This window comes from Mirounga angustirostris, unplaced genomic scaffold (assembly GCF_029215605.1).
Source record: "Mirounga angustirostris isolate CCGP_5_RB_7025 unplaced genomic scaffold, mMirAng1.0.hap1 SCAF_17, whole genome shotgun sequence".
In the NCBI taxonomy this organism is placed as follows: Eukaryota; Metazoa; Chordata; class Mammalia; order Carnivora; family Phocidae; genus Mirounga; species Mirounga angustirostris.
Genome location: NW_026991725.1, coordinates 12,378,855 through 12,406,811, shown reverse-complemented (window position 1 = coordinate 12,406,811; position 27,957 = coordinate 12,378,855). Strand labels below are relative to the sequence as shown.

Below are 27,957 nucleotides of genomic sequence, written 5' to 3'. Positions count from 1 at the left end.
ACAATGCGCGCGCGCGCACGCACACATGCGCACGCACACGCGCGCGCGCACGCACACACACACGCACACATACACGCAGACACCCCGCCCTTTGAAATACCTTCCTGCGTTTCTCGGTAGTGCAGGCCACCCACAGAGGTTAACACTGGATTGACATGGTCCTGGGGCTGTCTCCGGACAGGGGAGTCATCCGTCAGTCCAGTTCTCCACAGTTCCCATTCCTGAATGATACTGTAAGGACGCCTCCCGGGACAGGGAGAAGCTCTGAGAGTAGAGAAACTCATTGGCAGCATTCAGGTGTGGCGAGGGGGGCTTCCTCTCGCACACGGAGGGCAGGCCGCGCTCCCTCGGGAAGGAGGCGGCGGGCCCCCGCTCGCGGACCTGAGCCTGTGAGAGCTGATTGTAGACGCTGAAGTGCGTGTTCCCCGGCGGCTGGGAGCTCTGAGCCGAGAGAGTGGGCAGCCGAGGCATCATAGTGGTGGCGGTGAAGTGGGCGGGGAAGGACTGGTAAGGCACAGTCTCCATGGTCTGAACACTGTAGCTTGTGTACGGGGAGACTGACGTCCACATGTTACAGCTCAGGGGGGGTGGGGGCAAGTCGTCCACCCCAGACACCCCGGCAATCTCGGGCCCCGAGCCTGAGTACATACAGGCTTCTCTTGGGGTCACCTCACTGCAGTAGGAGGGGCTCAGCATCTGCTGGTCGTAGGGAGGGGGAGAACGGAAATAATGATCCTCTCCCACTGCAGGGGGAGCTTCCAGATAGGATCGCTTGCAAGGTAGGTCCAGATGGCGGGCACTGTCTGCTGGAAGACAAAGAAACCTTCAGGAAGAGCCATATTCCACCAGCCCAGGGCCTGGAACCCTCCTTTTGGATGCCAAGATGGCCTACCATTGTCATGCAGGCCTTGCCCTCGCCCCATGTGGCCGTGGCACTTCCAGAATCATTTTAATCAGCTACAGCTTTTAAAAGGTGGCAGCAGCCAAGAAGTGGTCAGATTATGGACCCTGCTCAGAGGCCGCAGGGGACACCACATCAGTGGACACCCAGTGATGTAGTTAGCCAGGCAGCATATAGCTTTCATCCTTTGCCACCGTGACTCTTAGGGATGGGAAGAGGCCTTAATGTGCACTGGCATTCTTAGGTGAGGCCCACCCTGGCCAAGGAAAGTAGAGGCAACTGCCAGGCCGAAACAGGCCCAGAGGCCACATCTGTCTGAATGAGCCAGAAAATTAAAGCCACAATGTTTCTGCCTTAACAGAAACAGCTCCCAGGAAGGCCTTAGCAAGGCAAAGCTACTCGCAGGCACTTACTATTGCTTTTAGAAGAGGAAGTAAACCCTACATGTGTTCAAAGGAGTCCCAGCAGATTGTTGTTATACAGAGTCCAACTGAACAGTGTTTACAAAATTAAGAAATGGAGCTGATACTAAGTAAAAGGTGACTTGGACTTTTAAGGCTAAGCTGATAACGCTCTTTGGGGAAAGATGACATCAGCTGCCCCTAACCACCATATGTATGTGTCTTTCGACGTCCTCAACCATGACTGTCTGGAGTGGCACATCCTCCCCTGGGACCCAGGGACGACCCAGGCCTGAGGATTGGCAACAGCCCACTCAACAAATTGAAGGACACTCGTCCAATGGCTTCACGTGGCCTCCCTCCTTTAGTTTTCTCCAGGGATTCATTCTGGGAGCTGTGTGTGTGCACAGGGCAGGGTGGCCTTGGGGGTAAGTGGACTGAGTTTGAGGGCCTGCACTCACCTCTTCCCTCTGCCCCTCTGGAAGCCTCTTCCCTGAAGAGGAGGAACTTGTTTCTCCCTCTTACCCAGCTCTCTCGTCATCCTTCATTCATCCCTCCTCTCTATCTTCCCTCCAAGTTCCTCCTTTCCCTCAAGAGCATGAAGCTCTTGGACTTGGAACGTGGCCCAGTCACTCTAGGTCAGGAGTGAGCAAACTCTTTCTGGAAAAGGCCAGATAGTAAATATTTTAGGCTCTGTGGGCTGTAACGGAATCTGTTGCAGCCATTTGACCCTGCTGGTGTCACGTGAAAGTGGCCACGGACAGCAGGTAAACAAATGGGTATGTCTGTGTTCCAATACAATTTATTTATGGATATTAAAATTCGTGTAATTTCACATATCATGAAATAACCATCCTTTGATTTTTTTTTCAACTCTTAAAAAAGTGTCAAACCATTTTTTATGGCTCACAGGCCAGACAAAACCAGACAACAGTCCAGATTTGGATCAAGGGCCACAGTTTGCCAACCCCTGTTCTAGGCCATTCATTCTTTTTTTTTTTTTTTTATTCATTTATTTGACAGAGAGAGAGAGAGCCAAGCAGGGGAAGTGGCAGGCAGAGGGAGAAGCAGGCTTCCCGCTGAGCACGGGGCCCAATGCGGGGCTCGATCCCAGGACCCTGGGATCATGACCTGAGCCGAAGGCAGCCGCTTAACTGACTGAGCCACCCAGGCACCCCTAGGCCATTCGTTCTAATAGGACTGGAGCAGAGGGTACCCAGAGCCTTACCAGCAGCTCCCTAGGAGCTAGGTGGAGAGAACATTCTGGATTCTAAGGAAAAGTCTCCCAACTCATTCCCAAGAGAATTTCAGGGGCCCTGAGAGTTCTTCTGGTATAAATGATAATCATCTGTATTATAGATGGAGAATTTTACACCAGACCCGGTACCAGAGCACAGATGCTCAGGGCTCCTCTCCAAAGAAAACGAAACCAGTTCTTTTGCCTGGCTTCCTGGCCCCCAGTCTACATCCACATAGCTGATTTCCATTCACAAGAATGGAATCTCTTTGCAGATCCTGGTATGATGAGGTGGGGAGCCTGTTCTCATGACTCTGGGTCACCCCTGTTTTAGGATTGAGGGTGCTTTGATAAATGATAGCCCTAATCCCCATACCTCTGGACCCTGAGGCTTCAGCCTCCTCCCAGGCTGAGACAGAGTCCACCTGACTCTGTGTGATGTGCCCACCCCGCAGAGGCTCTGAGCAGTGCATATAAAGAACACCGGGCACTAGGCAGGGGTACCAACCGGCGTCCTGGGGACACCAAGGCCACAAGCTGTCCATGAGGATTCCGAAAGCTGCATTAAAATCAAGAATCAACATCCCTGCTCTAAGCTGGGCCAAGGCCTCTAACCCTCCAGGCTTGTTCTCCCAGACCACACGATAACCAGGTGTGTGTGTGTGTGTACATGCTCACATACGCACACACGCATGTGCCCACACAGGCGTGCATGTTCACACATATGATGGAGAGTGTTTGTAGGAAGAGCTCGTCTGACCCTCTAGGGCTTCCGGACTAGGAGAGAGCTACCTCGTCTTTTCAGGCAGTGATAGAAGAGGCTTGAGTCCCTCTGTGCCGGGAAGGTGTTGAGGGGAAGGTCCTGTGGCTCAGCTGCAGCAAACTGCACGTGAGCCCCATTCTCATACTGGTAGTGCTGGAGCGTCTGGTGGGCACCATGCAGGGGGCTGACGTCAGGCTTGGCGGAGAGCTGGGTGGAGACGAGCCTCTGCCTCACGATGCTTTTGGAGATCACAGGATATTCTTTGCTGGAGAGGTGGGGAGGACAGGGACAGGGAGACAGGAAGAGAGTAAAGATACTTGGAGGGCTACCAGGTCTGTGGGCCTGAACCCGGTCTGCGCCCCCACTTACCCCCCCACCCCCGGGCCAGGCAGTCCCACCTCTGCAACCGGGCCACACGCAGGTCACTATCGTCACTGCCCCGGAATCCCTTGGCAAAAGGGTTGTTCTCAATCTTCAGCTGTGTGATCTGTCAGGAGAGGACACACAGAGTCGCTGGGGTAGAGGACTGGGCTGGCTGCTGGCCCTCCTCCCCTGTCCCAGATTGTTCAGAGCTCCCGGCAGGGTCCAGGGAAGGGGCACACCCCAGCCCTCAGCCAGCCGGCCGGCAGCCTCACTGCATCCTCCCGGCGCTCACCATTCACGGCTGGCTCCTTGCTGGCTTCCGTCCATTCTACTCACTGCAGACCTTCTGATTCCGTCTCCTGTTCTCCTACCCCACTGGGCTACCTGCGTGCCTCTAACAGCTTCCCATCTGTGTCACCCCGTCCAGGGCATCTGCCACATCAGCTTCTGAGGGACCGTACTAAATGCAAATCTGTCACTCTGAACGCCTGAATGCCTGAAATCTGCCACAGCCTATGGCCCCTCCTCAATCCCCCCAGCCCACCTGGCCAGTCCCTCGCACGATGTGACAAGTCCCCTGAGAAGGGTTGCCTGGGCAGAAGCAGAGAGACAGGGGAGAGTGGTCTGTGCAGGGATCCGGAGGTGGTTTGGGGTGGTCAGGCAGGGGAGGGGGTGTAACAGGGAGGGAGGTGGACCCGTCTGACCACCGGCTGACCACAGGCTCAGTCTCCGGGCTCCCACACATGACCGTTCCCTGAGCCTCCTTTCCCCAATTCTTTCCCTTTTCCTGGCAGGCCCAGAGTCTGACCTTTGAATCCCACCAGGACGAAGAAGGTTATAGAACAAAATGGCCCAACACTCAAGCCACAAGACAAGCTCCACGCTCTTGGTTCTTATAGTTGCCAGCTTCGTCCAATCCCCATAATGACTTCGCACTGGAGATTTAGGAGTCTGGTCTCTCTTCCTGCTCAGCATTTGCTTTCTTGCTGCTCTGAGGGACAGCCCAGGTGTCCCCGGCGCCTCTGCCTCAGTGCAGGGGGGCTTCCCTTCCTGCCTCCCTACTAGTAGGCACAGAAATGCCACGCAGGGTCAGTGGAGGGGGGCGCGGGCTGGGGGGTGGCTGTACCTTGTGATTCTGGTAGGAGGTCACAGAGATGAAGGAAGTCTCTGGGAACACATGGGTGCAGAAGGCTGTGTTTTTGGAGCCGAAAGCGTTGTTCTCATCAGCCTTCACGATGTGTAGCCGTGGCTGGTACTTGTGCATGGAGTTGAGGATGATCTGGAAGAGAAGGGTCTCTTTCTGAGCTCCAGGTCCTCACCCTCTTGTCTCTGGTCTCAGTCAGCTGGCCTTGGGCTGGCTCTTATCCTCCTAAAAGCCCAGGTTCCAGGGCCTGACTCCTGGCACAGGCCAGAAAGGTGCTATACATAACTTATCTCCCTCAGGTTTCCTACTCCAGCTGCCCCTTCACCCTGCTCCTCCCGCTCCTCACGCCTGCCCTGAGACCTGCCTTTCCTAGAGATGCCTGCCAGGGTATGCAGCATGGGGGAGGAGCTGAGGAAAGTGTCCCACTCCGACTTTTTTCATCTGTTTCAACACTTGCAGAGGTCTGCTGAAGGGGTTCCCAGATGCATCCTGCCCTCAGACCTGCTCAAGGCTGCTCACAGCCCGGAGGGAAGCTCCATCATGGGCTAGAGTTCCAGGTGCCAAGGTAGGAGATGGCAAAGTTCCAGAAATAATGCCAGAGAAGGCCAGAAGCCACCCCCCCCCCCCGCATCTACGGGCCCTGGAGGATGCCTGGGGCTGGGGAGGCAGGTCGCCCCACCAGACCAGGAGAGCCCAGGAGGCTTGGCCCCGGAGCCCTGGGAGTAACACACAGTAGTTCCCGCTCCGAACCTGCCTCATTCGGCCGTGCCCCACGGTAGCGGCTGCATCATGTGCCATTAAAATGTATTTTTTATCGTTGACATTTGCCAGACGCCCTCCCCATTGGAGGCAGGACCAGGAATTTGGGGCATTTTATCAGCACCGCTGCTTTTGTTAACCCTTTGGCTCCTGTCCTGGCTGGGCAAGGCTGTGGTCCTCTGGCCCCATTATTCTCTGAGCTCCTTTCTCTCCTTCCTTTCCTTCTAGGGGTGCCCCTTCCTGGGCTAGCCCTTCTGGCTCCCACCCTTCCCGGTTCCCAGGGATAGGCACGGGGCAAGACTAAATCCCTGAGTGACCAGAGTGCCACAAGAAGGGCCAGAACCAGGCTCTTCCACGGCATGCCCAGGCAGAAGCGTTAGTCTGGGAAGGTGCCGCATTCGGCACACCCTGGGGACAGAGACAGCCCAGAGGGCAGGCGCAGCTGAGGATTAGGTGGGTCAGGAGCTGGGCTGTGGCCTCCGGCCTTCCCTGGGCTCCTTGGCTTGGCTGGGTTGCGCCACCCAGCAGAGCTAGCTTTTCTGCCTTCTTCACTGGCTGTGCCCCCTTCCACAAACCTCTGGACCCTCTCGGGGCAGGTACAGAGCACCCCAAACCCCCAGCCAGGTCCTGCAGCTGGAGACCTACTGCCCAACTGGAGCCTGCCAGATAGACAAACTCAGAGTGGACACAAGTCCTGCCTTGGGAGGCCTCCATGGACATCTGTTTCCAGGAGCCTGGGGAATGGGTCTTGGGAAATGCCTCCCAGTCCCTTTAGGTTACTCTGTCACCCCGCACTGTCCCCCAGCTGCAGGAGTCCACAAAGGACCCAAGTCCCCAGAAGACCCAGAAACTAAATCCCTAGGAGGTGGTCTAGATGCCTCCAGAGTCCCACCTCTGGGCCTTTTCACATGTGGTTCCCTCTGCTTGATCTTCCTTTCCCCTTCTCTCTCACCTTCTAGGGTTTTCATCGCAAGGCCCAACTCTTCCGGGAAGCCTTCCCAGATTACTGGGTCCTGTTGTGAACCCCTGATTCTGAAACTTCCCCCCCACGCATTGTCTACTCGGCTGTCGTGTTGCTTCCTAGTGGCTTCCTGTTTCTGCTTGTCCCTTCAATTAAACTGCAAACGCCTCAAGAGAAAAAGAAAGAGCCGTATCTTTTACTCCTTTTGTACCTCTGGGCTCTTTTACCCCCAGACAGGAACTAGTAAGTGCAAGGCAGGATTACGGGAGTGGGGAGACCTGGCCATGCCCGCAAACTCTCCATCCCTTCCTCTCCTATCTTCCTTTGCTCTCTAGAGACAAGGTAGCCTCCAAGGCATTTTTCAGGTCAAACCTCAAGGTTAAAGCTGTGCACAGACAAGTTCTCCGTGAGCGCAGGCTTGCTGCGGCTCCCCGGCGGCAGAACTAGCTAGCCCTGGCCACTCGGGCTCCTATACGGCGGGGAGAACACAGACAATGGACTGACAGACCTCAGCAGATGCAGGCACCTGCACAGAGAGGCTGGGCTGTCCCTTAAGGACACCGTCAGCCAGGTGACAGCAGCCGCCCTGCTCTTCTGCCACCTGGGGAGGCTTAGGCTGTATCAGTCCGGCCAGAGCCCTGGGTATCATCAACTCCCTGCTCCTCACTCACCTCCAGGTCCAGTCAGTGACCAAGTCCTGTGACTCCATCCACAAGATAAAAGCCTCTCCGTTCCCACTGCCCAGCCCCAATTCTGCCCACCCCCAATCTCTCTCTGGGTTTGCGACAACCTCCTCCCTGTCTCCATCTCCATTTTCACCTGCTACACATCAGATCAGGTCACTCCCTTGCTTAGAACCTTCTAGTTCATCCAGGAAGACTGTCCACTTGCTTTGTATTTCCTCCTCTTGCCTCCCAAGTTCTCCTCCCCTCATCCCTGCCAGCATTTAGAGCTCAGTAAATGTCTTGTATTCATAATGCCACCTTTGATGGTTCCCTCTTGCCCCTTGAGATAAAGGCCAAACTCCTTAGCCTATCAGACAAGGTCCTCCATTGACTGAGGTGGAGAGATTGCCAAACACACCTTCTAGGGGAGGGGCCCAGACTGGCTGGCAGGGAAAACTGGGAAGAGAGAAAGTGCCAGACCTGCAGGGGCAGGAAGGAGCCACTAGGGGGGTACAATCTCAGACACAGAGAAGTCAGGAAGGGTCCAGAAGCTTCTATGGATCTCTGCTCAGCAGCAGCAAGTCTTAGGCAAGCTCTTTCCCTCCAGTCATTGGGGTGCCTATCTGTAAAGGGAGGCCTTCAACTAAGAAGTGGTCCCAAACACCCCTCCTAACTCGGGCAGTCTGGAACCTGGACAGGTGTCTGGAAGAAAGTCCCGCTCATTGAACCAACGCAAACTTAAACTGGCGCCTCAGCCCCGACAGCCCAGGAGAGTGTGAGACCAACTCTGTGACTCACACCTGGCTTTACTTGGAAGTTCCTCAGGCACCACATTCATCTCTTTGCCAGAGTCTCACATTTATGTGTGTGGCAGAGGACGTTGGGCCAAATAGACCAGCCACATCAACAAACCCTGCTACATGACTGGTCCCACCATTGTTCTACAGAAATGGGATTCATTATGCTCTGGCGGCAGTTCAGAAGCCTGTTCTCTTTTAACAAACTGTGATAGCGCCAAGCGTCCATCTCCTCGAGAGATCGCCCTAGCGTGCTCGGTCAGCGAGGTTGAGCTTTATCTGCATTAGAATCACAGAACATTAGCGCACGGAGAGGCAGACCTCAGCAATCATTCTAGTCCAACCGCCTAATTTACAGATGAGGAACAGGAGGCTTGTAGTGGGAACTTGACTTGCCCAAGAGCACATAGCTGGTTGGAGACAGAATCCCGAGAAGATCCCAGATGGCCTCTGAGAGAGCACACGCTGCTCTTAACAGCACGCTCAGAAATTAATGATCAAGGGTCAACCCAACACTGTAAGTGACGAGGATTCACCAGGCCCTGATGTCCACCACAGAACACAGTGTATCTGGATGCTAGCCATACAAGTGTGGCTAATGCCCATTGTGTCATAGATTAAAACCAGATTTTCCCCTGCGTCATAATTTTACTTTCTAAGACTACCTTCTCCATCATCCTTCTTACCCTCTCCAGTCCTGCAAAGAGGTAAGGACGGGGACAGGATTCGTCTACAGCTTACACGGAAAGAGGAGAAACTGAGACCCAGAAAGGTAAGCGATTGGCTGAAAGACTATCCAAACTAGGACTGAGTCCGGCGGCCCATTAGCCAACTCACGAGGCCTTGGCCAGATGTGTCTTAGGCCTCGCTCCCAGGGCGGCAGCCCGGGGGCCCAGAAAGCCTTCTGCTTTCTCTCAGAGACACTGCGGTGTTTACGGAGCATAGCCGACGTGCCAGGCCCTGTGCTGAGGAGCTAAGTACTCTTTACAATGTCCCTATAAAGTAGGCATTATTATTGAGCACATTCGGTGCAGACGAGGGGGACTGTGGCTTGGGGAGGTGAAGGCATTTGCCCAACCTCAGACAGCCAGTGGGAGGCGAAGCTAGCCTGAGCTCCTACTTATACCTGGCTGCGGAGCACCAGGCCTGATCGGGAGTTGAACGGGGCAGCTGTATCTCCCAATGCACCCAGCAAAGGCTCGGCATTTTGTGCAGGGTGCAGCAATGTGGGAGAAAAGAAGGAAAAGAGGGAGATCAGTAGCCCTGGGTCCTCACTGACACGTAGACAGCGTGAGCTTTGGAGGGAGGTCAGCCCCTGGTGGAGGACATGCCTTCTCTGGCTAAATCCCACCCCCGGCAGCAGGTTCCCTCATTCCCTTACTGCTTACCAGCACCCACTGTGCCAGACCCAGTGCCAGGCACAAGGAAACAGGGGTGATTTAAAACCTCGTGGTTTCCTATCTAGTGGGGGAAGTCACAACAGTAATCCAAAAATCAGGCAAAAGTAAGTAGTGAGAAGATGTACTGGACCAAAGACTACATTTATCTTTTTATTTATTCATTTATTTATTTTTAAAGCTTATCAATTTTTATCTTTTTCATTTTTTTAAGACTTTTTTTTTTTGGTCAGAGAGAGGGAGCACAAGCAGGGGGAGGGGTAGAGAGAGTAGGAGGCTCCCTGCTGAGCAGGGAGCCCAATGTGGGGCTCAATCCCAGGACCCTGGGATCATGACCTGAGCCGAAGGCAGACGCTTAACGACTGAGCCACCCAGGCACCCCAAGAGATTTTCCTTCTAAGTAAGGAGTGGGTAAGGGCTTTCAGTTACTCAAAATCCAGAATCCATAAGGAAAAGAGCAATATATTCAGTCAAAAACTTCTGTGTGGGGATACCACTACATGCAAAGTCACAGGGCAAACGGCAAACCGGGAAAACATACGAGCAGTTCTATCACATATATGGGCCAGATTGTCCTCATTTATGCAAAGCTCCTAGAATGGATAAGTGCTCGAAAATCCGCGAGAAAAATGAGCAAAGGGTAAGGACAGCAGTTCACAGAAGAGGAAAAAAGATGTTTAACTTCACTCAGAATAAAGCAAATACAAACTGAGACTACAACCAGTATCTACGGTTCACCCGTCAGACTGGGAAAAGCCCAGAATGTCTCTCCCTCCCGCCGGGGAGGCTACAGTGGTAGCAGGAGTACCCATCAGTACAACTCCGATGGAGGGTGAAACCGCAAATTACAAATCCAAACACCCTTTGAGCAAGCAACTTGCCACACAGAGATACTTGACACGGGTGTAAAATGATATAGGTACAAGTTTAATTGAAAGAGCAAAAATAGGCATCTTCATTTCTGCGATAAGGACTGGCTACATGATTGATGGAACAATCGTGCAATGAAATTCTATGCGGCTATAAGGAAGGGAATTAAAGGAAGCTCTAGGTGAAGGGCATGATCTCCATGCTATACTATTGACAAAGCAAGGCACAAAAAGCATTTATAGTATGCTACCTTTTGCGTATAAAAGAAAGGATTTGAGATTCTGTATTCTGCTTGTATATGCAAAAAGAAATGCCAAAAACAAATTAGTAACAATGGTTAGCTGTGGCCGGGATCGGAAGAAACTGGGTGGATGGGGAACCAGAGGAGAAAAATGGTTCATTACAGACACTTTTTATTCATTGATTTATTTTTAAATCGTGGGACTGTATATTTCCTATTCAAAAACAAGTTTGATTTTTAAGTATAAAATTCTAGGGGCACCTGGGAGGTGCAGTTGGTTAAGCGTCCGACTCTTGGTTTCGGCTTGGGTGTGATCTTGGGGTCATGGGTGGAGCCCCAAGCTGGGCTCTGTGCTCATCATGGAGTCTGCTGAGGATTCTCTCTCCCCCCCTCCACCCCTCCACCCTAAAATAAATAAATCCAATCTTTAAATAGATAAAATCCTAACTGCGGTAAGTACAAGGGCAGAAAGGTGCATGGCAATCTGGGAGCATGTCATGGGGACCCTGAACTGCCTCCCTGAGGAAGGGGCGTTTGAGCTTGCATCCCAAGGCTCACGAGTAACTAACTAGGTAGTCAGAGGAAGAGGTGGCACACTGAGGGGACAACGCAAGTGCCACTTGGTGACCAAAGGGCTGCAGCCTACAGCCCCAGCCTGGAGCCAACCCAGCCTCTGGAACAGTTAGACTTACTATGTTAGAAATCATAAGCTGGTCTTCCAGCTCAGCAATCTGGGAGTCCTGGGACATAAGAGGTGTCTCTTCTCACACACAGACACACACACAAACACACAGACCCCACCCCACTGCAGCCATCGGCTCCCTGCCTCCAGATCAGGAGAAAAGTAAGACCCAGCCATCTCCATGTCCTGCTGCAGGAGGCAGGCCCTACCTCGGTGAGGCCCTCCTCAATTTCCCGAAGCGGCTTCTCTTACCATTTCATGGTTACCTGGCCCAGGACCCTGGGGGGGTGGGAGGGGGTGCAAGTAGGAGGCAAGGGCCGCCTGCCCATCTCTAGACAGCGGAACAGAAGTGGAGCTGAATTGGAGCTCTAAGGCAGCAGGTCAGTCCTGCCCAGCCCCCGTGATCCTTTCTGCCCCTCCTCTGGCCTTGGGCTTACTCCCAGAAACCGGTGGTCATACCCTGAACCTACCCCAAGAAGGAACAGATGGCCCTCCCGGACCATGGCAAACATCCACCAGGAGTTTTCTAAACCCGGTCCTGGAACATGTGGGCCATGTGGTCCAAGGGGTCCCTGTTCCCTGTATGTAGGACCAGCTGCCTAGCCCAGGCTCTCACTGGGACCCTGGACCCTTCTCCTGAGGGAGGGCTGCAAATGAAAGGCAACAGCTAAAATCCCTGACACACTAGGAGACCCAAGGGGAAAAGTCCAAAGCTCATTTGGCTGAGAAAGTTCCTCGAGGTCCGGGAGATTTTAGGGAAAACTGAAACACTGGAGGTGAGCAATGCAGAAGGAAGGGCTTGTTTGGGGGCAGACTCATAGCCCGACATGGCTCTTTCCCAGGCTCCTGCACCGAGAAGCCGGGCAAGGTGATGAAGGGCTCAGCACTCCCACCGGTGCAGGCCAATGAGCAGAAAGCCCTGGTCCACATGGCTTATCTAGGAATCCATCCTCCACAGCCCTTGCCTCATAGTCAGAAGCTGCTCCCTCTCCAGGGATGCTCCAGATAGTTGCAGATCTGACAGCTCAAGCCCTGGGCACAGAAAGACGGGTGGAGAAGCTCAAAGAATACTGGCCTGGGGACAGGTGTGGGTCCAAGACGGCTCCTTTACTCCCAGCCCCTGGGACAGTCACCTCTTCTCCAGGTCCTGCCGCTGCACATAGGGTGCTGTAACCAATAAGCTGCTCGTGCTGGGCAGATGCGGGGGGCGGGGGGGCAGGGGCGGGGAGGAAGATGCTCTGCATCCCAACCCTCTGCAGAGAGAGCTGAGTTAGTATGGGGAGTATCCCTATGGCCAAGGAGAGGTGAGCTCCAGGCAGGCATGGTGAATATAGCCAGGGCTACCCTCGACATCACGAGCCCCTCAGGCAGCCCCACCGGCTCAGACTCAAGACTATATGCGGGATTACAGCAAACCCCTTATGGACCCCAGGCGAGCCACCGGAGAGGCAAGCCAGGCTGGCTCACGCAAAGATCCAGCTCTTGCCAAGCTCTGCCCTGTCCACAGTGGCAGGCAGACACGTGCCTGCCAGCTAGTCCCAAACTCCCACCACAGAGGCCCTCGTTAACCTCTCCAGGTTGGTGCCGTGACCTGGGCAAGCAGAGGAGGCCAGGTAGGAGCCAACGGGGAGCAAAGTCTTGGCCAAGATAGTGCCCAGTAAGACCCAGGAGGCCCTTCTGTCTCTTGGTTAAAAGGCCCCGTGCTCTGGGAGGTGGGGACTTGGCCCACTCTTCCCATTAGATCGGTGGCTCACCTCCACCCCCAGGAGAAGTTGGGGCTGCCCCTTTCTGCCACACACCCCCAGCACCTGCCTGCCTCGCATGGGAAAACCTGGGCTCCTTGCAAAACGGAAAAATCAGGAGTTCATTACACTCATTAAGCTTTCTCCTAGTTGCTTGTTTATTACCAACTCAGAAGAGAACGGAACAGACTCAGAAAATTAGAACTAAGGGCTGCTTGTCTTATATACCAATCAATCAGAAATGACCCATTGCTGGCATTTTCCATGAGGAACTATGATTCACAGGATTCTGATGTGCATGCAACTCCTCAGGAATAGAACTTAGGTATGAAAGAGGCACATCCCTGCACCCCTCCTCACCCCTGCGTCCCCTACCACCAGCTGCACCCTGAGGATTACATGTGCAGCCTGGGCAACTGCATCTAGCAGCCTCTACGGCCCCCGTGCTCCACCCCACCCCACCCTGTACTTCCAGAGTAACGACGGGTAGCGGAGAGGGGCCAGGCCTGTGCCCCGGTGGATAATACCACGTCCCCAGACTTCAGTTTGCCACACACTTGAGCTAAAAATTTCCACATAAAATGCTTTTTGTGGGCCTGCCAGAGCCAGATGGGGAAAGAATGAGCCTCGGCAGCCTGGATGGGGCGTCAGCGGCAGCATCCCTGGGGCTCCAGAGTCTCTCTTATAAGAGCCAGGCCCCAGGCAAGGCCAGGAAGGAGCGGCCACCAGGGCCAGGGCGAGGCCGTCCCTTCCAGAGGGCAGGGGCTGCCAGGCCCAGCAGAAGGCACACACCAAAGAGAGGCTTCAGAACTCATCAGTGACTCTTTCCCAAGAAAGTGAACGTGTGTTTGGCTCCAGCAAGGCCAAATTTGGGGAAACCCAAGTGGAGAGATTTGACCCATCATCATCATCCTTGTCGATAGCTGCCATGTATTTAAAGCCTCCCACGTGCACAGTGCTTCCTGCATATTCTCTCAGTTAAATCTTACAACCACGAAAGGTTTTTAGATAGGGAAACCAGGGCTCAAAAAGGCCAAGAAACTTGCCCAAAGTTACCCAGGCAGCAAGTATGAGGGGAAAGATGTACTGCTGTGGGACTCAGACCCCGGCTCCTTCCCCAGTCTGGCCCCGGCATGTGCCAAAGCCCGGAGCTGGATCCCCAGAGTGGATTCTCCACATCTCCACCCCTACCCAGCCCACCCCCAGCTGAGCACCAGGGCTGGCTCTCAAGGCCAGGCAGTCTCTTTCTTACATGGCCGAAGGGGTCCAGGTGGTTGTTTGTGAGCTTCAGCTTCTGGAAGGAGACCAGCTGCCGCATCCAGTGGGCCCCAGTGGCAGGAGAATCGGGGTGGACATAGAGCCTTCCTGGCATGGCCGGCTCAGCCTTCCCTGCCACCATCCTGCCAACAGAGCAGACAGAACCACAGCGGTTGATTACTCTGGGGTCTGGAAAAGCCCAGATTCCCTGTCCCCTCTGAGAGCAAATCCCCATAAACCTGAGAGGGAAAAAAAAATCAATGCTCATCCTATACTCTCAATGTAAGGCATTGTGAGTGGGAGTGAGGGTCAGAGGAGAGCGTGCTGAGGAGGGGGAGCGATTCTGAATCTCTTTTATTTGCAGTAGAAAGAGAAAGGGAAGTTACAGACAGATGTGTTTATTTACTTCAAAGAATGGGGCTAATCACAAGTATATTGTGCGGAGATTTAGGCACTTCTGTGTGCGTGTTATAGTTTCAATTTTAAAATGTTATAAATTATATTATTTGGAGGGAGCTTCTCAGAGGACCTAGACAACTCTCAAATTACTTGTCCCCGGGCGCCTGGGTGGCTCAGTTGGTTAAGCGACTGCCTTTGGCTCAGGTCATGATCCTGGAGTCCCGGGATCGAGTCCCGCATCGGGCTCCCTGCTCGGCGGGGAGTCTGCTTCTCCCTCTGACCCTCCTCCCTCTCATGCTCTCTGTCTCTCATTCTCTCTGTCTCAAATAAATAAATAAAATCTTAAAAAAAAAAAATTACTTGTCCCCAATATAGTGCTTGCCCCCAAGGAAATTACTTGGTAACTGTCCCCTCAGCCAGAGCCTGCTCTGAATGATAATCCAACCCGAAGAGAGAAGAAATAGAAACATGGCCCTCGACAGGACCTGGCCTCCTCAGCCCAGTCTCTGCTGACCCTACTACCAACCCATTGTGGAGCCCACATCCCAGCTGGCTGCTAATTCATTCAATCCCTCTCTCTCCTTGAGTGCTGTCCTGGGCTCTGGGGACAGACAGGGTACAGAGGAGGTGGCCTTAGAAAAAGCAGCCCAGTGTTTATTTGTCCGGCCCCCGTTTTGCCCTACAACCCACTTGTTTCCCCCAACCCCTTGCCAAGGCATCCTGTCATCCAACCACCAGGCGGCTGCCCTTCACTGTGGATCAACAGCTTAAAGGAAGGGCTCACAGCCAGACAAGGAGCAAGTGGAAAAGCAGCAGAAGATGCCACAGACCAGGCATCTGGGTGCTAACCATCCAATATCAAAGTCCCCCAAGAAACAGCTCCCATCCTCCTCCCCAGCGCGGCCCGACCAGAGCCTATATTCATCCAGTGTTGTTGTCCATCTCTCACCCCACAGCATAGTCACCAGTCCTGTCTGTCCACAGCTGTAGGGAGAGAACAGACTCTTGAAAGCTACCAAACACTCAAACACTGCAACTCATTTCCAGCCCCAGCCCCATCTGCAGCAGGTGGGCAGACATTTGCCAACCCTGCAGCCCCTGCAGGCTCAGTTCCCAATGCCGCACGTCTGGGCAATCACTGGAACTAGCTGGTGAGCCCCTGGACCAAACATCAGGTGGTGGGGTGGGTGTGGTGAGAGAAGACAGGGGATGTGAGGGCCCCAGGTTCTTACCATTTGTTGTCACAGAATTTGTAGCGGTGGTCATCTGCAGGGACGATGTCAATCAGCAGGATATATTTGGTCTTGGGGTTCATGCCTGTGACTTTTACCTTGTAGCTGGGGAACATCCTCCTGGGGGGAGCCAAGGTGTGAGGCAAAGGCAGAGACAGCACCGGGAGAGATGGCACACAGGGGTGAGGGGACAGAAGGCCTTAAGGGACACTGGCCCCTGATCAGAACGTGTGTGAGCTGGGTAAGGCCCTTCCCTCTCTCGCCTCAGCCTCCCCCTACACAAGGGAAGGGCCGCACCAGTTGCTCTGAGCCCCGGGAGTTGTGTCTAGGAAGAGGGCTTACCTGGCTTCCCCAGTGCAATTCCCTCTTCCCCACGATCCCCTAATATTTAGGCCTACTGGCTGTGAGCAGCTAAAGCATAGAAACCCTCGGGGTCATGAGAGAGGATTTCAACAGCAACCTGGCTGCTTAATTTCCCTCCTGCCCTTTGCCAGTCCATATGCAACTAAAGTTCTGGGCTGCCATTAACAGGGGCCAGAGCAAAAGACCTCGAAGTCCCTGTCAGCTGCTTCTGTAATCAATGGAGTGTCTCCTCTGGGCCTTGCCTCTGTGGAAGCCCTCGGGCCTCAAACCAACTCACAGGCAAACAGGAGAGCGCTGCTAGGTCTCTGGATTCCTTTGGGGTGTTTAGCAGAAGTGTTTAACTGTGTGAAGACCATGCCTGGGCCTGTGCACACTCACCGGGGACCAGGGGAAGCCAGCTCAGGAGCCTCATGGAGAAAAGATTCTAGGACCACTGTGCCTTGGCCACACCACTGACAGGTTGTGAGGCATTGGGCAACTTGCTTGGATCTCTCTGTGCCTTGGTTTCCTTATCTCTAAAACAGGGATATTACCACCTATCTCATAGGTTGGTGTGTGGATTCACTGGATTCACTGAGTCCATTTGTGACTCTTGCCGTGGCCCTCACTGCACTCCTCCCTCCACAAACCAGTGGATGGCCGACCTCTGTGAAAATGGACTCACCAAAAAACAGGAAGTTTTCCAGTTTCCACAGCCCATGCTAAGACTGTCCAGGACCCTGAGGCTCAGTGAATATTCTAGAGAAGGGCTTCCCCAGACCCCTCAGCACACACACAGGAACAACAACATGTGCACACACCCGCAGGGGCACAGCTCTGCCCCTGGTCCCCAGGTCCCTGACACTGGACCTCCCCAGAGGGGCAGACAGACCTTCCTCACAATCCTCTCAGACACCCCCACCCTCTCCTAGCTGATCTCCCACAAAGGTGTTTCCCCCAAGAGAGAGGCAGGATCCAAACCTAACTGAAGACACTAGGGCATCAGGAACCAAATCCCCTGAGTTGGGACAGTGCCCAGACTGTCCCCTCAAGGAAAGCCATCAAGTGGTCCTCTGCCTCCTCACTAAGCTGAGAGAACCTCAAGGGAAGCTGTCCTAGACACCTCAAACAGGTGATTGCAGCCCCCCATTTTGTCAACAGGGGTTCCAGCTTACCTGGACAGGACAGGGCTTCCAGAAGGGATCAAGGCCTCCTCAAGCCGGCAGACCCTACAGCAAGCCCCGGCGAGGACCCAGAGGTGGGAGGTTCAGTTCTACCCCTGGCCCAGCCCCCATCTGCTCGCCCTCTCTCTTGCGGGAGGAAGGGCCCGTGAGAGCACTGCAGTGGGCCAGGGACGTGGGAGGCGTGTGGCCCTGTGTACGCACGAGCGCATGTACTTGAGTACACAGTGGAGTGCGCATGTGTGCACGTGTGCCTGCCTGGAGGGAGGAGGGAAGTTCTAGCCGCAAGTCTAGGGACTTATAAACCGTGTGGAAGAATTTGTCTCAGATGTCAATTGAAAGCATTTTCAAATGTCCACCCCACCCCCTCTCCAGGAATGGGGGAAGTGAGAGGGCTCAGGAACCCGGTACCGCCTGCTCACCAGCCCCTGCCCGGCCTGGGGGCACAGCTGGAGCCTGCACCACCCTCTTTCCAGGCCCAGCCTCTTCCCTGATAGGGCTAAAGCTGAAGCGGGGAGGGCAGCAGCTGCCTCACCTCCCCTCCTCCCTGGGGGAAGGCCAAGAATCCTGTCCCCTCCAGACCACCATTTTGTAACCGCTACAGAAACTGCCACAAGATGGGGCAGCCCTGGCTGTGCTTGGGCTGACCGGGCACCAGTGCCCTGCACTTAGCCTGTTTGTCCTGTAATCACTTCAGGTGGCAATGGCAGAGGGCAGATATGGCCACCCCCCAGGACAGTATCTACAAAGGGGGCAGGAGAAAATGTCTCCCTGCCACTGGAGTAGTCTCCCTAACCTGGGCTGAGAGGAAGGTCAAGGACCCTGCCCCTCCCCTTCTCCTACTCCCTACTACGCTTCGTCTCAGCAGCTCAGGAGGCCAGGCTGACACGGGCTAAATGCTTTCTAGGAGGCCTATAAGCAGCCTGTGCTCAGCTCCCCAAGGCACGGTCCTGTGATTTGGCTTCTCCTAGAAGCTGACCACAGCTGACCACAGTTTTCCTGACGGAAAACACCCTCAGGGAGGTTTTGCCAGGAATTGGCGCAGGGAAGGAAGGTATCCCCCAGCCTCTGCCTCCGCTGCCTACCGATTTCTCTCTTCCCAGGGCTGCAGCCCTTAGGGGCAGGGACAGGGGGGATGGGATAGCTGGTCTGAGCCGGGAGTTCAAGAGTCCACTGCTCCAGGCCGAACTACTCAGGTTCAGGGAGCGCCACTGCTTTCACAGGAATAGGTATCTCCCTATCTGTCAGGGGTCCAGTTTGGTGACTGCTTCTGAGAACACGAGCCTTGGGGACCCTACCATTTCCCCACCTGCGGGGCTCCAGTAGAATGCAGGGCACACACGGGTTGGGGAAAGGCTGTGTGTGCAGGAGAAGCACAGGGTCCATGCAGCCTGTCAGCCTCCCCTCCCCGCTGAAGGCATCTGCCCTTGGTTCCAGAGGGGGCTAAAGCTGGAGCCCAGAGGCCCAGCAAGGGAGCGCTCCCGGGTGGGCGTGACTCCTGCCACCAACGGCAGGCTGGGTCTGGGAGCTGTGACCTCCTCGGGGCTCCCCTACACCGGGAGGCCCTCTCTCCTGAAACCGATGGAAGGAGGGGGCGCGATGTAAATTGTTTCTGTGACTCAGGACGCAAATGTACCTGGAAACCACCACTGTGGGGGAAATGAACAGCTCAGCGGGTCGGGGAGGGAGGGCCAGGAAGAGAGGTTAGGGCTCTGAGCCGCCTGGCTCCCACTCTGCCCGCCACGGGCGCTGGCCGGGAATCCCGGGCTCGCCTGTCCCGGACACCCCGCGGCCCCCCCACCCCCAGCCCCGCGCCGTCGAGCCCTCTCCCCCACTCTCTCCCTGCGCCCCGCGGGCCTCCCGTCTGCGTCCCTGGCGCCCCCTCGGGGCTCCGGGCCCCGCAGGCAGAGGGGCGCTCCGGGCGCCCGCGGAAACGGCTCCGCCGGGGAATAAACAAGCCGCCCGCCCCGCCGCCCGGGAGGAGATGAAAGCCGGGGGTTTCTCCTCTGATCATGAAACAGGCTCTGAAAGGGTGCGGGCTGGAGCCTTATCTACTTCATACTCGGAAATGGTTTTAGAATGAACTGCTAAGATAAGCTTCCTTGGACGTTTCTCGGCGTGGGAGGCTTGCGGGGCGCGGGGCAAGGGATTCGGGGCATTGTGATCTTGGCAACAGCCCCTCAGATGCTCGCTCGCTGCTGAGGGGGGACGTGCAAGTTCAGCTGGGCTCAGACAGCCGCGGGGGGCTGCCGGCTCCCCGGCCTAAGCCCTCGCCAAATTCCTGACCTTGACCTACGCGAGCCCCTCACCAATCCAGAAGGGGGGGTGCAGGGATTAAGCCGGACCTAGGAGACCAGCTAGATTCTCTCCACCTAGCCAGGCCACCAAACCCCAAACCCGAAGGCACCCGACTTTCTCTGGGGGCCCGGAAACCCCAGGAGCAGCTAGATGTGCCTTCCCTTAAACGTAGGCACAAAACCAAATCCAAGGGGTGAGAAGGCCGGAGAGGGGCTTCGAGGGGGGGCGGGGGTTGGTGGGGTGGGAATGCACACAAGAGGATTCTCTTCTGTTTCTTTATCTGGGTGGTGCCATGATTGGGGGTACTATTTGTGAAAGTCTATAGAGCTGTACAATTAAGATTTGTTCATTTTTCTGCAGGAATGTTCCACTTCAATAAAATGGACATTGAAAATTACACCCGTGTGTATATCATATGTGTGCGTGTCCACACACACACACACACATATATATATATATATATGCACACCAGCAGCAGAGCCCAGAGTCTGAAAGGAACCGGTTGCAGGCAAAGGATGGGGGTCCACAGAAAACCCCACCCTTCTTCCTATCCCTAGTGTCTGGGAATCTTGAGAGACATTTCTGAGTATGTTGGGAAGAGGTTAAGGCCCATCAGCCAAGGCTCAGTTTCCTGGGGGAGCGGGGAGCTGTGTTGCTGATGCTGCCTATACTGAGACCAAACCTTCTAGAGCCTAATTATTTCTGAGAGCAATGGCAAAGCTTCATAATTTATTCCCACTTTACACACACACACGCACACACACACAGAGTTTTCTAATTCACTCAAAGCATTTTTAAGAAATATTTTCCCTGAGGTGGGGGGCAGGAGTGAGGGTGTGTGGAATGAATGCTGTTTTGGAAGATCAGTTGCTTCTCAGATTCTTTTTTAAAGACACTTCCTTCTGATAGACTTTTGCTTTCAGAAAATACTTTAGAAAGAGATCAAAGGACTCTCTCTCCAACCCACTTTCCCAGTGTCTTCAACCCTTACTTGTCTTATCATCCACGCCACTGGGTTCTGACGCTCTGTATACAGAGCAAGGGCAATTGGCTTTGAAGCCCCGGATTAAGCTGGGCCAAATCCTTGCCTCAGAATAACAAACAATACAGGTTCAACAGGAGTTCTCATCGGTAGTTCATTTTTCAAACGCAAATTCACTGTCACTAACACAAGCAACATTGAACTCAACAGGCTATGAAGGCTGATAGTGGAGATTTATCTGGTGGCAAAACCATGACCTAGGAGGAGAGCAGTCAAACGGTTAGGAAATTTTCATTTTGGGGAGGTTTATATTTAAATTTTTGTGGAGCTCGCTTTTATCTATGTTTGGGAGAAAATGCAGTTTCTCACATGTTTCAAGCTTGGCAGGGATGTGAAGGAGGTAGAGACAGGAGGGGTCTGCTCGATGCAGTGAATGGCTTAAAACTTGTGAGTTCAGGAGACTGAGAGGGACAGAAACTGGCTGGGAGGATTCTGGCCCATTTTACACCTGACATCAGGGGTTACTGAGCATTCAGAAATTGATGTCTCCCAATGTGATTGGCATTTTATTCCCCAGATCAAATGGTTTGAGAATCCAAAGCCACTATCCAATGAAGGGGATTATTCTCTCCTCGGCCTTAAGACCTTCAGGGCTTCAGGCAAGAGGCTTGTGACCAAAGACTCAAACTAGCTTGGGAACATCCTGGGTTCCCCTTTTCCAGGGCCTGCCTCTCCCTCAACCAGACAGCAATGACCATGCCCCTAACCAGCCAGGGTCTCTAGAGTAGAGCAACAACCCCACATTGAATGGCCTTGTAAATAAGCCATAAGGGGAATTTCTCAAAGTTGGGGTTTTGTTCTGGGGGTGGAGTATCATCAGCTTGGCTTGTGTAGACTCGGGAACTGCCTAATCTTGCTTCTATCTATAAGAGCCAAGTGCCTTCCCTTCTCTGGGGTCAGGTTTACGTTCCCCTGGTTCTCCTCCAGCTCACGCAGTCTAGGAATCTGTGATTCAAGGTTCAGGAGAAGGGTCCAGGCCATCTGCTAAGAAATGCAGGTGTCCCAAGAAGGGTGCTGGTAGAGACACAAAGAAGAGAACTGGGAGTCCACAGGATGTTGAAGAGCAACCGAGCCCAAGCAAAGCAAGCTGCCTCCTGAGGCTGCCCAGGCGAGGGAGGCAGTAAGGCGGAGGGGGCCACGGGGATCAGAGTCCTGAATTTGGTCTCTGAGGTCAGTGAGCAGCTATGCAGGAGGAAAGAGGGTCTGTGAGAACAGTGGGGAGGGGCGATGAGGCTAGTGACTTTCTTTAGGACTAGACCTGTTGCACGAATAACTTTCCGCCAGAGAAATGAAAGGGTGTGATGAAACCCTAATTGGCCAACTTCATCACAGCCATTTAAAAATTATTATCATCATTCCCTGAGGCCCATCTCTAAGCCTTCACTAGGAATCGGGCACAAACATCTGCCTGATGTTGGTACCTATGGAAGTGTATGTGTGTGTGTGTCTGTGTTGGGGGGAGGGAAGGAGGAGGACCCATGCAGATGCAGGAAACCCCACTGAGGAGAATCACAAATGCCTTTTGTTTTCAATGCCAGAGGCCAGGCTTGCCCCAAGAACATGCTGACCATTTATTTTCAAAAGACAAGGTTATTTCTGCTGCCTAAAAAGGGAAATTCTGAATCTTTCTCTCTCTTCTTTCCTTCCCTCCACCCCGGCAGTCACAAGAAATAAATTCCCCCTCTTCACACCTATAATCCACTCAACAATTTACCATAAGTAGCTCATAGGACCCCTGGTTTGAGTCTCAGAGTGCCTGAGAAAGGAAGGCTGGCAGGTAAGTCTACAGTCACCAGCTCTGTGTTAGCCAACACCACAGGAAGCTTAGAGATGTGCTCAAGTGCACTCAGCTAGGAAGAGGCAAGGCTTGTGACACCTGGCTCCCCACAGTCCTCAAGGACTATTCTAAGCGGCACCCTCTACCAGGTTCCCTTCATGCATCCTCCTTCCCCATCTCCCAAATGCAGCAAATTCAGGCCCTGATATCCCCCTGCTTCTTCTCCTGATAGAGGCTCCAGGTGGCCTTGCCACCTACCAGGCTGGGGTGGCCAAGTGGCCAGACTTTACCCCCAACAAAACAGAGGAAACCTTGCAAGTCCTGCCAGGGAAAGGACACGAGGGACCACAGGACTACTCCACTACACACTGCAAACTACCAGGTTTTTTTTTTTTTTCTTTTGAACAGCCCACCGGTCTCTGAGCAGTTCGGCAGAGTTCTTTAAAAAGTAGAAGAAAAATGCTAAGTGGATGCCAGACATTTCTCTAATTACGATTAATTTTAGCTAGCATTTATGGCACGCTTACATGTGCCAGGAGCTGTGCTAAGTGCTTTGCATACAACCGTATGTATGGTTTTGCAGAGGGGGACGAGGAGAGGGCAGAGACCCTGCAGCACCTAGCCTGAGGGTTGCACAGAGGCAAGCAGCTGGCCCTTAAGGCTTCACCACCTTATTCCTTGGAAAACCCAATCATGGGCCCATGGCCAGACAACAGCACATTTTCACACCTACCCTGTTCCCCTCAGGGATTAAAATCAAATGGGAGTAGGTGGGGAAGGGGTAGTTTCTACACCTGAACTTTCCAGCTTCACTATCTGCAGCAATCCCCCTTCACTGATAACTGCTGGCCTAGCCCCTCCTGCCCCGCCCGCCCAAGACTCCTGGCCCCATTGAATCTCTCTCCTCTCTCTTCTCGCTCTCTCTCTCTCATCTTGCCCTGGCTGCATCTTCCTCCTCTCACGCTTTCCTCCAGGCTCTCTCCCACAGACACCAGCGCATTTTAAAGATGTTTCCACTTTATAAATCATTATTCTGGCAGCCACCCGAGAGTTGCTCCCTAAACAACACACCGGGCCCTTTCCCTTGGCTGAGGGGCGGGGGGGGGGGGGGGGGGGGTGCTGTCAACAGAGGAGCAGCACCCCTGGGATGAGAGATCTGGGGTGCACGCTGCCCCGGAAAATTATGGAAATAGGAAAACACAGGTCCCCTCCCTCCATCTGTTGAGGGCCATCTCCGGGTCCCCAATCAATGCAATCCTGAGAAACCAGGCAGGTCCCCAAAAGGAGGAGGACAAAGCAGGATAGTGCTGGAACCGGGACCTCCGACGTCGTGATCCTTATTTGCATTTTATTTGCATAGTGCTACCCCTCCCTTCCTTCCCTCCCGCTGGGCTTCCTAGAGGAGGATTCCCCGGGTGAAGTTCTGCGCCCAGTAGCAAACCGTGGTAGGATGCGGGGCTAAGGCGAGAGCGTCCAAGGGGATCCCCATCTCTCCCACCAGTCATCTTCCATCCCCCAAGTAAACGTCCCAGCGCTGACCTGCCCGCCTTGGTGATGATCATCTCGGTGCCTGCCTCGTGGAACTTCTTCCAGAGCTCCTTCTCATGCAGGCCCACCTTGATGTTCTCGATGGTCTAGGGATGAGAGGGAAGGGGACTTTTGTCGGCCTGGGCCACGGCTCCACGAGGAGCCCTCAGGACGGAGAACACAGACTCAAGGAACTATGCAGAGTGCTGCCAGCCCCGGGACCGTTTCGTTTCATAAAATTATACTGTACCACTGGTAAATTTTTCAAAATGTAATCAGTAGCTGAGACCCACTCCTTCGGAGTTGCACCTATTGTGGTACGCAGAGGACACATCCTGACCGCGACAGGGTAGATGACACACTACACAAACATAAACACTCCACGTGGCGGGACGTAGCCACAGACTTTCGGACAGACACAGGAGGGACACGCGCACCCGCAGACGCTACGCAGACCCATGCCGGCCGAGGGCGTGCACAGACGGATTCCTTTTATTGCGATCATCAGGTTATCACTGTGACCCTCTGAGCGACATCCGCGCGGCCGCTCCCCGCTCTCACCCGGCTGGGATCCGTTCTTCGCTCCCGGTGCCAGAGCTTTCGCCCCCGACCCCCGCCCTCTCGGCGTCGTCGGAGCTGGACACTTGGCCCGGGCTCGCCCCGCTGCCACAAGGGTGCCCTCCCCCGCCTGTCCCAGAGTAGCCCCGAGGGCGCGAAGCCGAAGAGGGACGCAAGGCAGAGAGCGCGAGCCCTGCCCCGCGGAGGAGAACACGCAGTCCGGGACGCAGCCAGGTCCCCCGGGAAGCGAGTCCTGTCCTCTGCGGGGCAGACTGGCACACGCAGGCGGCCCTGCAGACAGACCGACGCCCGACCTCTGCCCGACGGCCAGCGGGCCCTACCTGCTCCGCGGCGGCGGCGGCGGTGGCGGCGTCGGCGCCGGGGCCCGGGGGGCTGCCGAGCGCGGCTCCGCTGAGGCCCGGCGCAGCCAGCGCGGGCTCGGGGGCGTTGGCGGCGTTGGAAGCGCTGGCCTCGCCCAGCGCCGAGCCCGGGGCCCGGAAGGCCTCCTCGCTCTCCGACAGGCCCTTATCCTGCAGCATCTCCTGCGGGCACAGCACACACCGAGTCACATGCCCGGGTCCACACTCGCCAGAGGCCCCACAGCCCGCTCCAGCCCGGCCGGGGGACTTCGGGCCCGGGAGGGAAAGGCGCACGTGGACACCGCCCCCTTCTGAGCTGCGGGAGGGAGAAAATGCGGAGGGTAGGACCGTGGCCTCCTCCCTCTGGGTTCTGAACCTGGGAGGGTCTGTGTGCGGTTCAAGGTCTGCCTGCTCCTGGGTGTGGGGCTGTGTGATGAGCAGGCCTGGGGGAAGGACCGCCCTCTCGGCATTGCCCCAGCTGCACCCCCAGTCCCTCCCTCCTGCTCGGCTCCAGTGGAGCCTGAGGCCTGGGTCTCTTTTCGCTGTTTCCTAATAACTGGGGTCCAGGCCCACTCTTGGGTCAGGGCAGCCAGGACACTTCCTGGGTAGGCACCAGAGGACGGCCGGGCCAGGAGGGCAGGGCCCAAGCTCCTGGGGCTCCACACCTGCAGAAAGAGCCTAGGGCTGGGCAGTCCCTCAGGCCCTTGCTCACCCATCTGCCCTAACCCACTCCCTTAGACAGCAGTCAGGTAAAGCCTTCCTGAACCAAAGGCTTTCACTCCTGCACATTCCCACTCCCACAGACAGCTTCTGGGTCCCTCACACAGGCACACACAGCCTCACACCCAGACACAAGCACCCACACAGAGCTTTCTAGTCACTCAAGCAGCCACACTCTCCTAGGGCAGCTCTGATTCAGGCCTTGAACTCAGCCAGGGGCCTCACAGCCTTGCCCACACATTCACATTCGCTGGCTCACTCAGTCACACTTTAGCTCCAAAGGGCTCTGCTTTGGGGCAAAGGACTGAGACCCTTCCTAGCTAAGGACCAGGCCTGTTGGGTGGGTCCAGGTCACAGGCACAACCTAGTCCTGCTCCCAGGCACAGCCGTCCTTCCGCAAGTGTCCAAAACTATTCACCAGCCTGCCCCAAGTGCCTGCTCCCTTCTAGAAGTTGGTACTGAGATATCAGGCTGAGAGCCCAGGCAGCAGGACCTGCCTTTCCTGCCTCCATCATGGATGCACCCCTGCATTATCTCTGCTTCTCCTTTCCACCTCCCTGCTCTTCTCCCTTCTTTGGCACCTGGTGGGTCTTTCTATGTGCCTGGCTGCCTCTCTTCCTGTCTTCTTTCTTTTCTCTCCTGGGTCTCCCTGAGCATCCCAAGGCCCAGGCCTCTGACCATCCTGCCCACTGGCCTCCCCATCCCAGGTCCTAGACATTGGCTCCCAGGGCCTCACAAAGTAAACAAGCCAAGTGCAACCCAGGGAGATAAAAAGGGGCCTGGGCGAGTTGGGGCTGGGAAAAGCCCATAAAGATAAAGCTGACAGCCCTCCCAGGCCTCCAGCCACAGGCAGCAGGAAACAAGTCTTGCCCGGCATGGCTAGCGCCTGTACCCGCCTTGGGCCACATGCGGGTTCCGAGCCAGGCCTAGGAAACCCGGAGCCCCCCCCGGCCAAGGGGACACTGCTCGACGAGGGGAGTTGCACGCTCTGGCCCAACACGCTGGTTCCAACTGTATCTAGGGCCAGCGGGATGGGCCGCCGCGATCGGCTGGTCCCAGGTGCGGCGGACCGCGGGGCCGGGAGGACGCGCCGCCTGGCGCAATGCTGTCTTGGCCACTGGGTCCTCTACGGGGCACTTGTCACACCAGGAGCCATGCAGGGCCGCAGTCTGACTCACGCCCGGCGCTCTCAGTCCTGTGCACGGAGCACGGCCGCGGCCGGCATCCACTGACGCCAGTCCCACGGCTCCGATCCGAGACGAGGGCGGCGTGCGTGGTGCTCTCCTTCGCTTCTTCCTTTTCTCTCGGCCCCGGAGACACATCCCGACATCGCGACAGCTGGCCCTCGCCCTGGCTGGAGCTCCCCGCTAGTTTCCTTTTCTTCCCTCCCGGCTGGCCCAGAGTGGCCGCCCCCATGGTTCCCCTCGGACCTGGAGCCCCGGCGCGAACGGCACAGCCGGGTTCCGCACCAGCTGGAGCCCGCGGCCCGCGCGGCCCGCAGCCTCCGCGCTCGCCCCTCTCGCGGACCCCTCCGTGGACGCGGCCCGCAGGCTGGGCGCCCTTTCGCTCGGTCCGTCGCTTTCAGCCAACTCGTTTTCTAAGAAGAGCATTTTACTTTTCACTCTAGATTACTGGTGGTATTTTTCTCGCACTGGGGGAAATTAACATTTTGTATTATTTTAAATATTTTAATTATCTCTATTATCAGAGCAGTATTCTGTTCAGTTCAATGACATTAAGGATATCCTAGCACATAAATTATTAGTACTTTTAATTTTTAATACTGTAAAATTAAAGTACTGGTTTGATTTGTTAATTCATCATTATTAAATATGTTGTTACTTTCCTGCCACTGCTCCATCATTCTAGGGCCTCCTGGTACCTTAGTGATACTGTTACTAATAGGTAATTATTAGATATCGTATTCCAATAGGTCATTATAATCTATTGTTATTTTAATTTTTATTCTGTACCCCTAAAATGCTTCCATTGCTGGCTCCTCGGTCTCTGTATTTTGTCACAGTTTCAATAACTTGTTATTTACCATTACTTGTAATATTATTGTTCTCAATATTGATGTTAATTTTCTTCACATCCTTATAATACTTCTTGTTAGTCATTTGTTTTGTTAGAATTGTCCACAGTATTCCAGGTATTCTTCATCACATCGTTACAATATCTTGTTACTTTGTCATTATTTGTAATTACGATCTTAATTCGCTGGCTATTTTTCATCACATCATTACTCCTTGTTACTTTGTCATAATTTGTGATATTGCTGTAGTTCCTAATACTCTGATTATTTTTCATCACATTGGCACGATACTTCTTATAACTCCACC

At 54.6% G+C, this 27,957-nt stretch overlaps 1 protein-coding gene across 2 annotated transcripts; it reads right to left on the bottom strand.

Annotated features, from left to right (window-relative positions):
* Positions 1 to 111: 111 nt before the first annotated feature.
* Positions 112 to 27,761, bottom strand: TBX4 (T-box transcription factor 4). Of its 2 annotated transcripts, none has more exons than XM_045888110.3 (8): positions 24,878 to 27,761; positions 23,991 to 24,085; positions 15,812 to 15,931; positions 14,176 to 14,323; positions 4,792 to 4,944; positions 3,701 to 3,789; positions 3,332 to 3,567; positions 112 to 806 (listed from the first exon to the last, which is right to left on the bottom strand). In XM_045888110.3, the coding sequence occupies exons 1-8, from the start codon at positions 25,073 to 25,075 to the stop codon at positions 187 to 189; spliced, it is 1,659 nt and encodes a 552-aa protein (XP_045744066.1). In that variant the 5' UTR covers positions 25,076 to 27,761; the 3' UTR covers positions 112 to 186. The 2 variants fall into 2 exon arrangements, with proteins under 2 accessions (XP_045744066.1, XP_045744067.1); XM_045888111.3 differs by having other exon boundaries at positions 112 to 803.
* Positions 27,762 to 27,957: the final 196 nt, after the last annotated feature.